The sequence below is a fragment of the Zerene cesonia genome, chromosome 7 (genome assembly GCF_012273895.1).
Source record: "Zerene cesonia ecotype Mississippi chromosome 7, Zerene_cesonia_1.1, whole genome shotgun sequence".
NCBI lineage: Eukaryota > Metazoa > Arthropoda > Insecta > Lepidoptera > Pieridae > Zerene > Zerene cesonia.
The window spans coordinates 3,000,277-3,014,787 of record NC_052108.1 but is presented as its reverse complement, the minus strand read 5'-3'; the positions used below and the strand labels follow the sequence as shown (position 1 = coordinate 3,014,787).

Here is a 14,511-nt window from a genome sequence, read left to right as displayed (position 1 = left end):
CGTGATCAAATTTTTTCTATTCTTTCAAAAATTTCTCATTTATAAAGCATTTCAATGCTATAAAACTAAAAAAAAAAATTAAAATGACATACTTTTTATGTCATGACGCAAGTGTCAAGTGTCAACATCACTCATCACAGATCACTCAACGAGCTGTTGTCAAATAGAATAAATAAATTCTGATTTATCAGATCGAAAATTTCTTTAATACTAGATAAAATAAAGCTTATATCAAGTTAAATTAAACATATAAGGATAGCAATTTCTGATAATGTGTCAGTACAATTTATAAGTTAGAATGTCGTTAGAACAAACTGCATGTGATGGTAAGATGTTTTTACATAGATTTCAATTTAAAATTTCCTGAAATATTATTTACAATGTAAAAATAAATCGTTGAAGTGTTTTTCTGTGATCTGCAATTTATATATAGTTTCCTACTCATCTCATACATTTATTTGAAGACGGTGTAATAATAACGAAATCTAATATTTGCAAGCTGTTCTTACAGACTTAAAGGCATTTGAGAGGCGGCTCACCGAAGTCATAGCTTGCCTGCAGCCTGCTACAACTAGGTGGAGAAGTAAGTTTACAATTTTCTAAGTATAAATTAGAAGAAAAGAATATGACATAATTTATAATATTATGGTATCTTTCTATGAATTCCAGTGTTCAATATAAAATAAAAAATTTTGTATATTTGATTGTATAGGATAATTGTATATGTTTGGTGCCATTATGCTTGGCATTTGGCACCAAACATATACAATTACTTACAAATAACTTTATGTGCTATACAGAGTAAAAACTCAAATAATAAATTAGTATTTAGATGTTGAGTAATTGTATAAGTAACAATAAATCTATACTTAATTTAGATAATAGTTATTAATATGAACCTGAAGAGTTTGGATCAATTTCAAAAAAATATTTTACCAGTGTATATGTACATGATTTCTGAGTGCTATAGACTATATGAACCATGGGTGAATCCAGTGAGAACTGTTAGTTAAAAATTTTATTTAAATGGTAGAAAGTTATAAATGCATACAATATTTATATAAATTTCTGCAGAAATAGTTTCCTCCTATTATTATATATATAAGCAAAAGCTTATGAAGGTTTATGGAAATTTATGTTAATTCTAAGTATTATTTGGTACAGTGAGGTTGAAAGAAGTTGCTAATGAACAGATATTTCAGTTGTATTAGCAGCAGTGTCACTGTGTACTGCGATTGCAGCTTGGCACTGGCTCACAGACCCACTGACACCAGTGGTTTCACTCACTCAGTCGTTGTGGAACCATCCCTTTTTTGCTGTGACTTCTACTCTTTTGGGTAATATTTGAGATTTTATTTCATATATTAGGCAGTGTTGTCTTTTTATATTGTTGTGATTGTGCATTGTTTTTATATAGTTAATTTCCATTTTTAAATAATTATTATAATATTTTTTTATGCCAATCAAGTGATTGACCTTTGCCCTGTGATGACATCCTTAATTACAAGTGAAATAACAAAGCAAATCATGCTCAACTTTTCAATATTTATAAATATATCTGCCAATGAGCAAACTATTAAATACATTTTATTTTTAACTGTTGCCTTTACATGAATACATAATATTGTTCAATGCTTTCTGTTTAAGTATTCTGTACAATGCTTTTTCACACTGTGCTTATGGATGTGATAAGTTAAAAAAAAATATATATTTCCAGTGCTACTATTCATGATGGGAGTACATAGAAAAGTGATTGCCCCTAGTATAATAACGGCCAGGACCCGCTCGGTGCTCAATGACTTCAACATGTCTTGTGATGAAACAGGAAAACTGATCCTGAAACCAAGACCGGCGAACAACATGACCTGTCTTAGTCACTAGTTTCAATAAGTACCAATTGTTTTCTATCCTATTGATTAAGGTTATCAAATAAAACAATTTACGAGATACTATTCATGTTTATTATTTATAACTTTGGTGTTTTTATTATATACAATAAATAGTTGAAAACTTAAAAAATTAACCCTAAACGACGTAACGGTATCGAAACATTTAAGAAGCAGCAATATTTCACTAAAACATTTTCACTATTACATAGAAATAGATATAGGAAATTCAAAAATATATATTTGCAATTTAATAGCGCAATCATATCACAAGTTTAATATTAAGTAAATATAAATAATGACAGTGCATTTGAAATAGACAATAATAATTACTATAACAGAGTAATATTCGAATTTGCGACTTATAATTTCAAAATTTCACCTAGTATTTTATTTCTAATTTCCGGACTTTTGAGTCTCTCATGAAGATCGATTTTATACACACAATATTTGATTACATAAATTTTTTAACGCAATTGTAATCAAGTTACATCGTTTGTATAAAATTCCCTCCTCTAACACTAAAGTAATTTATTTCGACTACAATTTGCCTTTGAAAAAATCTCAAAAATATCATCAACTGGGCAGTGACGATTGTACAATTCCTTAAAGTAAAGGGTTGCATATTTGGACATAACTATAATAATTACGAAAACATCTCAACAAGATATTCACTACACTAATAAATAACAATAATGTGCTATTTGTGCAAGTAATACAATTAACTAACGTTCTAAATCCATTTAATATATATTCAATACAAGTTTTAATACTAAATGCTTGAAGGAATATTTTATAAATGCGATACAGACAACTGTATTTCATGTTTGTCTCGATTTATTTTTTGTTAGGAAGTAGGTATTGTTATTTCGTGCGTTACCCTGTGACAACAAAAATTGAATTTGTATGTAATAGTTATATAAATTCGTATAAATTAAAATCACTTGTACCTATGAAATTATTTTTAAATGGAAGACTAGAATGCCAAACTATTTCGAAATCATAAATGGGAAAAAATGGTTCTTTAACATTTTTTAAAAACTTCTAATGTTTTTATAACTTTCATGTTATGACACAGTCTTAGATCTTTGATGACGATTTATTTTATTTATATTTTTATATTCAATCAATTTTTGGATCGGGTAATAATTTGAGCGTACGCAGCGTTTTATAAGTAGTTAACAATAATATTATGTAAAATATCAGATGTAAAATTTCTCAAATAATAATATTGAACTAGTAAACATTATTATATAAAAAAATCACTTGATAACATTGAGGCAGTGTACATGTACCTTAATTATTGAATTTAAAATCAGAAGTCATAAGGCGTACCATTAAATACATTTTTAGACAATATCTTCATATTAAAATGCAGCTTTGATTTAATAACTCTAGTCTGCTCCGATACCACATATTATTTTCTATCCTTCATATTTTAAATATATCCAAATAGTAACTATGATTAGTGCAATTTCCTTACGTTTGTTCTGTGACAAACTAGTTTGTTCTTGCCTCTTTGGACGCCTTAGAAATAGGTTAGTATTAATTCGTTGGGTTACCAAAAATATTTTCTTCGTAGATCCTAGTTTTAACTTTATTCCACCCTTACATGTGTATCGTTATCATTTAATACATTCTATAATTGTTTATTATTCTTTAACTGTTATTTCCACGTATAACAGTAAATATACTCATAAGTTACACGAAGGAAAACTCACTGGTTGTTAGTATTGCACAATATTTGTGGTAACCAATTAGAAGTTTCAATTAATACGCTTATTACAATATGTTTATAATATTCCGATAAATTTAATCTAGCATCTTATTCTAACAGTTTGCGAATATCATAAATTCTGTAAGAGTTGTGACAAAGTATAGAAACCTTGCATTTGCGTGGGGTAAGGGAACGATTTCTCAAAAAATATATATTATTTGCTTTTAAAGCTTCATCTAAGTGGTGTCACTAGTTCGTGCAGCGATGTGTCGCACCGGCAATAGTTACATTGAACGCTCTAGGGCTGCCGGAATCGGAAAACTGTTGTGAAAAATATCAAAAATAAATATAGCTCAACAAACTAATTACGCACGAGGAATATTCGATATCACGTTGATACAGGAAACTTAGGAAAACGTCACACCTTATACATATTCTCCATCTTAACCTATTTCACTAGAATAAAAGTTGTGGTTTGATCTCTCATTCGGAGGAACTTATCACACTCTGTTGAACAATATTGAACAATATCCGTAGATCACGCCACAACCTATCATCGACGACGCAAAACAAATGCCAACGAGAAATCCCCATATTTATTGTCACTTCATTCCCCACAACAACATGCAAGGCTGGAATGCTGTCCTCACGCGGCTAGCAGGGCCCGTATATTCTTCGGTGTGGATTGGCTGTTGAGGTGTTTCGTCGTGTATCGGAGAGCATTGAGCAGCGGCTCGGCTTTGGGCGGCGGCTGCTGTTGGAGGAATTTAACGCAGCCCTTGACGTCGACTGAGGATGAACGACAGAACGCCCCCGACGGGTGAACCCAGTCGTAGAGAATGATCAAACCGACCATAACGCGTAGGACGAGCAATGACGTTTCTTCGCGGCTGAACTGTGCTACAAGTTTGCTGAAAATATAAACGGGATACGTTAAAGACGGTTTTTTAACAGTTTAATTTACAAAAAACGTGATATTTATTCCTCCCCCAATATTAAAGCTAGGTATTTATTTGTCACCCATTTAAATTACGTAATAAGTAACTAAGTATATAAACATAAAACTTTAATTCAAATGCTAAATTGGTATACCATTTAATAAATGCTGTGAAAGTGTCCTGACCGAATTTCGGTCACGACGGCTTATCAAATACATTAGCTAAGGAAACGGCGAAGCTGACCATATTTTGCTTATCGATTTTAAATATCTTAACATTCTGTACTAGCTCGTATTGGAATTTATCAACGTAGATATATCACGAATTCCTTTTATACGGATGATATTTAAAGATCCGTTTTTCATAGAATTTTACGTAATTTTTTATACTTCGTTGCAATAATAGTTTAAAATGTGAAAATTTAAACATTGATACACATGTTTAAATTTTATTATTATGCATTATCCAGATGATAAACTATTTCCCAAAACATCTTCAAATGCATATCAATGCTTTTAAAGAACCCTCCAAGCAAATAATCATATAATAATTATAATATTACTGTCTGGATTCCGAACTCATTATTTTTATCATCAAGTCCGCGCAATCGCAGGCGGAAGCTAGTAAAGGCGTAACATTTTGATGTCCTAAAAATTAGCTTTAATACATTAGGGTTTACAACATGTTCCGTATTGCTTCACCTACATACATATTTGGAGCGTACGTACATAAAATATGTACAGTTAGACGTTTCCTAGATTTTAATGGCAGCGGGTTAAAACTATGCGTAAATAAATAAAGCGTGTTACTAAAGCCCAGATTCTAAGTTTATTCCGTCGTAAAGAAGAATATAAACATTCAATATAATTTGAGCATTTAATTAAGACTAATGTAGGTATGCAAGTAGTTTCAAAATATATGCTTTTTAGGTGCACTTTTATATATAAAATTACTCATATATCTTCTTTTTCAATTGTATTTAATAAAAAAAATATCGCAAGATTTCTCCTCTCGAAAAACTTAATCATCAAATCTATTACATCATTAATATAAACAGACACTAAACTAATTTTTTACAAGAACCTACCTAAATCTAATATTCGAAATTATCCATTACCACAGCTAACATAAAATTGAACCATAGACAATACTTCAGAAATGTTTAATAGTTTATCGTAAAACAGTTCCTGCACTAGATTTACGCAACATTAAGTTGAAAACAAATTGAACGCGACTGCAGGAATCGTGTTAAAAATGAACATGCTTAAAACTAAATTTATGAGTAGAAATGAAATTACTACTACGATCACAATCCATGGTCAGAATATCGACAGAGTAGATGAGTATGTTTATTTAGGTCAAATGGTTACACTGGATAGGAATGCACAAACAAGGGAAGTAGACCGCCGCATCCAACTTGGATGGGCAGCGTTTGGCAAACTATCTGATGTATTCGTAGACAAACAAATACCAACTTTCCTGAAGAGGCGAACCCTCGAACAATGTGTTCTTCCAGTTATGACGTATGCTTCTGAAACCTGGACACTAACCCAACACTTAGTGAATAAACTCCAAGTAGCACAAAGATCTATGGAACGCGCTATTCTCGGGATTTCATTGGTAGACAGAGTTCCAAATTCGACCATTAGAAAGAAAACTGGAATTATAGACATAGCACTCAAAGTCTCTAGGCAGAAATGGAGATGGGCAGGTCATATCTGTAGATTAAGCGATGATAGATGGACCAATAAAATCTTACAATGGCGTCCTTGGACTGGACGAAGGAAGGTCGGACGTCAGCCTACTAGATGGGCTGACGACATAGTGAAGGTCTTGGGAAGGAAATGGTTGCGGATGGCGAAGAACAGGAAAGAATGGCGTGCACATGAAGAGGCCTATACTCAACTCTGGGTTAAACCGGGCTGAGAAAGAAGAAAGAAAGAAGCAGGAATCGTTAAACGACTGGTTCTAAATAACAGCAGCTCGATTAACAGCCGAGTACAGAACAGGAAAATTATTTATTCGCTCTCATCTATTTGATTGCAAAACCACAGTGCATCCGACATCCGCTAGTCGCGAGCCAATCATAGCCAATAAAACTAATTAGGGCTTTTTGTAGTTCATGAAAATAATGTATAATTAGTTTCCATGTTGGGAGTAGCTTTTTCTGTAGGTCTTGTTTAGGTAATTTCTATGTAGACAGTATTCTTTGTGTTTGTAAATTGTTAATTTTTAAGACTAGACACCTTGAATTAAAAAAAAATGGAATCCGAGACGATTCCAATTTAAATTTCTGATCTTGTATTAAATCAATTATAAAATATGAATACTGTTGATCACTTTCAAAGTACTTGATATAAACGAGACTTTAGGTATAACATCGATTAAAAACTATCAATGTTATTGTCATTCAAGGCACACGGTTCTATTGTCACTTTCAATGGCGCGAGCCGATTACGCGGTGTAACGTACACCAAACATCATAAATACTACAATCGATTTGCGTTCTTATATCGTGTACATAACGCTGATAATGGCACATGTGATTACAACAAATGAATCAACGTTCGCTCCTTTGTATCTCCCGAATACGTTTTGATAAGGAAGTGGGTGTAACGTCATAGGATGGTGAACGCGTCCTGAGCGTGATTTGTTGTTCGATATTCAAAAATTTTAATCAATGAATTCTGAATTGAATATATAAACTTATTGAATATACTGAAAATACATCTAAGAGTTCACTGCCAATAGGCAATACCTTACATTTAGTACAAAAAACTTTATAAGCTAATTATTCTGTGGTAACTGTATTATAATAATCGCTTAATTTCAAATAATATAGAACGTATCTTTATAATGAACTGACTAACTGATATCAACCAGCACGAGAAAACATGCATTGTTTTCTTGCAAATATTTTTTAATTTGGTTTACTTATTTTCCGATTTAATGGTAAATCGTTCATTCAATATTAATGCGAAATTAACTCAATGCGAAAAAAAACGAACGCAGTAATATAAAAAAGCTTTAATGGTATTCAATTAATCAACCTATTTATCTCAAAGGGATGTACCACTAATCGACGATTGCAACCATACGAGCCTAGAACAATGCGTCCTCTGCAAGTCTAAGGGCTTATTATATAGTAAGCAATATCTCAGGCACTAACCGCGCGCTAATAGTAATACATTAATTGCTAGCGGAAATCATAAAACGGTAATCGATATGCCCACGTAATGACATTTGTCATACTGTTTACTCTGGTGTCCTCTGGTGCGGTGGAAATGCGACACCGTGTAACTCAATAAATATGCCCTTGCGCCAATAACGCGTCGGCTCGGGTGCAAATATTTGTCGAGGCAATTTTGCATTTAATATTGCGGGATTATTGTTATATTGGAATGGTGCGATGGAATACGAGCCGTTATGGCTTAGATTTGGATTATAGAATATTATTTTGTTAATTGCAATGAATGAAGACACTTCCCTTTGTTGGGCAGCGCGTACCTAAAAGGTTACAAGCTCATAGCCAGTTATACTTATTTAATCTAACGAAAGAGGCACAATTCTTCAGTCAACCAACGTCAATAAACATTTAATAATGTTCCCATAATCAAAAACTCTATATTTACTCTATGTTAAACATCAACAGTTTATTAGTATGTTTGTGAACGAATTTCTTGGACTAAAATAGGACATATCTAAGAATGATACAGCACGACATTTCCTAATGTGTTTTGGCAATAATCTTTTACAATATCTTACAGCTATTTATTTCTGAAACTCATATATAGCTTTTTATACTACAAAATATAAGAACTTATAAAACAAACTACGTATAAACGCTTTACAGAAACGGCACTATTTAATAAAGTTAGGTACGTCTTGGTTTGAAGTTATCTAATAAATTAGTTATATAAACTTATCGTTTCAACTAACGAAAAGTTCGTGCCCTATAAAGTAAAAATATTCAGTTTCATTTTGAGTTTTTGAATATTCAACCCTTGTTTTTATAATAAATGGGTCATTTAGTCTCTTTTATTCGCTGTTACTAAGCCTGACCTAAATCGCGAAAAAATTTAGACCTTCTTTTGTTAGTTCTATATTTTTGTAAGATTGCTCGTAAGACCTTAATTAGCCTACCTTTAATAAGTATCTCGCTTTTATAAGTATATTCGCGAGAGTGTTTCATATTTCGTAGAAAATACACGTATGAAAGACTGAAGTACATTTCAACTTGTTGAAAGTCTAATTAAATAACTATGTATTTAAATTGTTACAATCTAGTATAGGTTATGGAAGATGGACGACCTATATTTTGGTATGAAAGTGTTCTCAAACAAATTCTATGAATTTTCTTCTTTATTATATTTTGATACGAATATTACGTTAACAGAAGAAAGGCATTTGGTCTTTGTTATTTCAGATTACAGATAAGTCAAATACCATAAGTTGTTTTAAATATTGTGGCTGTATATGCCTGCATATGTCTATACGAATAAAATGCCCTGGGCATATAGTTAATACGTTATTACCACTACGAAATATGTAAAACTATGAGGACAATTAAGGCAAAAGTTACGGTCTGTAACTCATATACAGAAAAGTCGAAACACTTACGGATTTTCCAGCATCCTCAAGCAGACCTTGGCCATAGTGCTCAATGTCTCCGTCGTATTCTCTAGATCCTGTTGGTTATCGTTCACGAACTGGCTGGTTGCTTCCGACAGCACTTTCAGCATTGGCGTCGCTTGTGCGTAGAACAGTGACATGCGGTTCGCGACTTCAGCGCCTATGTGCGGTTCTTCGCCTGGGGGGAGTTCCGCGTTGATCAGACCACCTCGAGATACTATACGCCTGTAGTAGCTGAAGTCGTTTTGGATAGCTGGCGTTTTCATCTAGAACATACGATAATCTATTTATAGTTGTGAATACATTGTTTGTAAAATTATCAATTTTCGTGTCTGACGAAAGCTATGATAAAAGTTCAGGGGACAGTTCCGTAATATTTAAATTCTTGCAATTGAAATCGTCATCGTTTTAAAGGCAGTATTAGTTTTTCATATCGTATTCACAGTTTTTAATCACATTATCTTTTGCATAAATAAGCTTTAATACGCCATGTAAATCGACGTGAAGCTAATCTAACTTTCGCATACGTATAATTTATAAGCCAGCAAATAGCTCAATTAGAAAATACCGTATTATAATGAAAACTAAATTACACGATACAACAAGAACTCTCTTAAAATTTCACTCGACACTTAATTGAGTGCTCTTGGAAAATTATTAAATTACAAAAACAAACGTTCCCACTTTGAAATGAAACATTTACTTGATGGAAACATGCAAATACGATATTTCATTGGCGCCTTACAAAAGTAAATAAATAAAGCTATGAGGAGAGACATGACTCACATTTATTCATTCGAGGTCAGGCCGAACCTTACTTTCTACAATGCTCAATTTATTTCAATCGATACCGTGTTTGTCTCATTGGTGATGAGTTATTGTTGTTATTTTCTGATGCAATACAAATTCCGATTATATGTTATTTTTCGAACATTGGAGGCTTAGTGATTGGGTCTTCGGACGTAAAGCGAAAAGTCGGGGGTTAGCGTCCGGACGGGCGTACAAGAAATTTACATTGCCGATGTTAATTCATTGTTTAAGAACATATATAGTTGCATAATAAGTGGGAGGACCTGAGGCCCGATAGTTTACAATGTTATAAGGGTTTAAAGTTTATTCATTTAAATGTTAAACATTTAGAATTTTTTTTTTTATTTTGTAAAAGATTTCTCTTTTATCATTAAGTACGAATACTTAACAATAATTAATACTTGATTCAGATATTATATAACTGTGACTTTCAACAATTCAATATACGTACAAGGTATATGTACGTAGGCATTGAATTTAATTTCGTCACAAATCATTTTGTTTTATAACGGAAGTTGTAAATATAAGAGCAATTTCTATTAAATTGCTACCCATAAAGTGCATAATGGCTATCAACGTCGTGCGAATGGCACAAGGTTGGGGTCAAAAGGGCCCTCAATTGTTAAATAACTTCGATATGCTTTGTTTATATAAACATAGTATTAATAATACGCGATAGCACTGGAAAATCAGGATTGTTACGATATGAAATCAATATTATTAATGAATGGGGGACCACAGGAGTGGGATGTAATAATGGTATAAGTGAAGGATAATTGGATCTTCTATTTTCTCTGTATACTAGCTGCGCCCCGTGGTTTCACCAGCGTAAGTCCGTATCCCGTAAGAATATCGGGATAAAAAGTTGCCTGTATGTTATCCAGTTGTCCAGCTACTACGTACCAAATTTCATTGCAATCGGTGTTGCGTGAAAGAGCAACAAACACATACACATCCTTACAAACTTTCGCATTTATTATATTAGTAGGATTCACGCTAAATATAAATTGGCGAAGAAACTATTTTGTATTTCAATTTAGCTTAACAGGAAAAGTTTGCAAGCCAATCGAATGTATTTTGTATTTCTACGAAGTGTTCTTTCTTCGTCTATCTACTTATATTTGATTGAAAATGAATATAATTCTGTTGATTTTATTCTGTGTTCTGTATCGGAGTGGAGTCTTGTATTATTAAGTGTTTCGGAGTGGAATTAGGGAAGTTTTATATATTCATACGTTTCGTATCCTCTAAGTATAAAGTTAAGAGAATTTTGGACAATACTATTTGATGTTACTAGTTGAATAGTCCATACAGTTCAACTGAGACGTCTAGACAGGTTAATCGTTTGGGGAGCAAGGAGTCTGGAAGTCTGACATTGGAAAAGCGAGCCCGAGTTACAAACGCCATAATGTTTGCAGCTCGGGACACTATGTAGGAGCATGATTTAATGTGTGTAGATAAATTATATTATGATTAAAAATTATATGTTATAACGTTGTAAAAAAGGTATATATTTGTGCTGTCAGAGATTGTAAACGTCTATTCTACGAGATCAAAGGCACTGTTCTACTGTACTCTCCTTATAATATGATGCTACGTTGCAGATCCACATAAATGCTCTAATTTACATAATAAATCGTTACGCCAGGAATAAATCATTCATACAGCATTCTTTCACCATGCGAACCTTCACACGCGGTATGACTTAGAGATAATACAAATCGCAGCTACACTGAATCATAAATATCGAAGCAAATATCATAAAGAGCATTTCATTGTAAGTTAATAGGCGTGTGAGTGGAAATATTCAATAAACACTTGTGCCTTGTTGATGTAGGAAGCACGTCACCGCGTGCAACTCGATTGTCATGCAACTGATAACATTGATATGATTCCGAAAATGTTGTTTGTAGAAATCGAGTTTATCTAAGCAAATTTGATACAGTCTGTTTGAAAAATTCGCATTTATAATGTATTGAACTTTATCAGGACCTTGTAAACAATCATTCAAATGAGTAAAGAATGTCGCTAAATATTTAATAATCCCGGGGTTCCATTACGGCACGCCTATTGGCATAAAAAAATTAAAAAAGTAATCGTTTTGTAATTTTGTAAAAAAATTGATAAAATCGGTTCACCTAGTCGAAAGTTCGGAACGAGGCCAAAAAAATACAACATTTATAACCACCCGCCTTTTTTTTAAGTCGTTTGATAAAAAATATAGTACATAATTCACCAGAAATAAAGCAATGATTACACCCATCCCGTGCACCTCGGAATTCGTTTCCACAGAGAAGATGTCCGTTTACAAGAATACCTCCCGTTACATAAGGAACATTCCCGAGTACCTGAAATAACTGCTTTGTACTAGACGAAAACAAGTTTTAAGTGTATTCACTCTTGGTATAATGTTTCTTTGTTCAGAACCGAAGTAAATTGCTTTCATCAATATTTTAACATTTAATTGCCGAGATTCTGCATGTATTTTCCCGAAATTCGGACACTAATAACCGTCACTATATTATACTTATTTTTTGTATATAGACATTATCCAAGAATGTTCAAAATATGTATGTAAATCTTTTCATAACTTAGCCACAATTCTTGTAAAGTCAGTTTCTCATTTTTGGTTCAATATGACAAAATTTATAGCGAATGGAGTATAATTTACAGTAAGTACCTTATGTTCGTCGAATTTGAGAACGAATTCCAGGATTTCCGCAAACTGTTTCACCAGCGCTTGCTGCTGCTCCAAATGTTGAGTGGGGCTCATACCACCGCCCACGAGTGATCCCAGAAGTCTTGGTACAACCTATAACAAAACAAAAAAATGATTAACGCAAGGAAAACGCAAACGTGGCCGTCCTAAACAGACCTGGCGGCGGACAGTCATAGCGGAGGCCAAGGAAATTGGGAAAACTTGGAGTGAAATAAAAAGGGAAGCTCACGATAGGAGTAGTTGGCGGAACACTGTTGATGCCCTCTGCCCCAGCTAGGGGACATAGGAACATAAGACAAGACTTATGCTTTTCAGTAAGCAAGTTGAGACAATACTCGCGTATATTCGAACACAAGAAAAAAACCTATGATAATTTGGTAACAAAGTAAATTACAACTAGCAAATTTTAACGAAATTAATGATTCAATTGCCATGCTCTAATGGTTATATATAAAAATTATCTAAAAGGCCTTTTAAAGAGAAACATTTATTGGGCATAAAGTATGAAACAAAATTATGTTTAATTACGTGGATTGTAATGATCTAACAATTTATATTTGTGTGAGTTAAGACCTATTATATGCAATTCAGCATCATGAAAGCTAAACTAATTACAATGAGAGCTCAGGCTCGACGAAGGCCGAATAATTGGTTTGTAGTTAAAACAATTTAGACATAACGTATTCTATAGAAATTATTGCAAAGCTTATTAAAATTATGAGTCATGTCAATTTAATGACAATGTTATGAAACAACTAATTCTAGAACCCTTTAATTTTAATATTTATTTGATATTTTATGTAAAGTGTAGTCAGCTATATATGGGAGTAGAGTTGGTCTATTATAATTATCTTCTACGATATATAGTACCGACGCCCCAGGTAAGTCCCTAAAAACCAAATTCAAAACTTCCTATCAAACACAAAGAATAAAAAAAAACTTCCTATCAAACACAAAGAATCATGCCTCAATATATATAATATGCACGATTTGTGTTTTGTTACTCAATAAACCCGTCAAATAAAGAGTTGGAAACCTCTTGGATGAAACTATATTTGAGGAAACAAAGGTTGTTTATCATGATAGTTGTATTCTTATTAACCAACGTTCCAAAAAACTTAATTATTTCAGTTCTTGACATTTTGTTCAATTTAAAATCTGGAGAGGTATATCACTCCCCAAGATTATCGATGGTGGTGTTGTTGAAATAATTTTTTATGAATTAATTAATATGAATTTAATAATTATTATTGTTGAAATAATTTTTTATGAATTAATTAATATGAATTTAATTAATTATATATTTATTAATAATTAACGAGATGACAATTTAAACCGAATGAACAAACGTTTCAACAATTACGCATTATAACTGGCGCGAAGCCAAAGATATCCATGAAAAAATTTTGCGCCATATTAATGATCACTGTACGAATAAAGGTTGTGAATATATGAATGAAAAACTCTTTATTAAATGGAAAAAATACATATATTTTACGACAAAAAAAAAAAGAAATAAAAAATGCATTGAAATGCAGGTATATAATCTACCTTTTGATCAAATCACACACGGAAAATGTCTTTACACTTTACAGTGCTACTGCTTCATATGCTAATACTTACTATAGTAATATAACAGAAATAATAATAAAAATCTATATTTCTGAATTACAATAACACAAAACAGTTTTATTTATGACCTAACTTTTAATGACTAAAGAGATACTAGTGAAAGATATATACTTAGTCTGGCCATAAATACTGTTACACTTAATTATAAAAAAATATTACATTTGAATTTCGAATCTG

General features: G+C 32.4%; 2 protein-coding genes across 3 annotated transcripts in view; one reads left to right on the top strand and one right to left on the bottom strand.

The window, feature by feature from the left end:
- Positions 1-135: 135 nt before the first annotated feature.
- Positions 136-1,952, top strand: LOC119840690 (nuclear envelope phosphatase-regulatory subunit 1 homolog). 2 transcript variants are annotated; one of them, XM_038367396.1, is made up of 4 exons: positions 136-326; positions 500-583; positions 1,203-1,337; positions 1,718-1,952. In XM_038367396.1, the coding sequence occupies exons 1-4, from the start codon at positions 299-301 to the stop codon at positions 1,879-1,881; spliced, it is 411 nt and encodes a 136-aa protein (XP_038223324.1). In that variant the 5' UTR covers positions 136-298; the 3' UTR covers positions 1,882-1,952. The 2 variants fall into 2 exon arrangements, with proteins under 2 accessions (XP_038223324.1, XP_038223325.1); XM_038367397.1 differs by having other exon boundaries at positions 138-326; positions 512-583.
- Positions 1,953-2,269: 317 nt separating this feature from the next.
- The window catches only part of LOC119840689 (CYFIP-related Rac1 interactor A), a 24,099-nt gene continuing 11,857 nt past the window's right edge, over positions 2,270-14,511 (bottom strand). The window contains exons 2-4 of the mRNA XM_038367395.1: positions 12,664-12,795; positions 9,162-9,439; positions 2,270-4,514 (exon numbers count right to left, since the gene is read on the bottom strand). Coding sequence (XP_038223323.1) covers positions 4,250-4,514; positions 9,162-9,439; positions 12,664-12,795 — 675 coding nt within the window. The 3' untranslated portion in view covers positions 2,270-4,249. The remainder of the gene's footprint in view (positions 4,515-9,161; positions 9,440-12,663; positions 12,796-14,511) is intronic.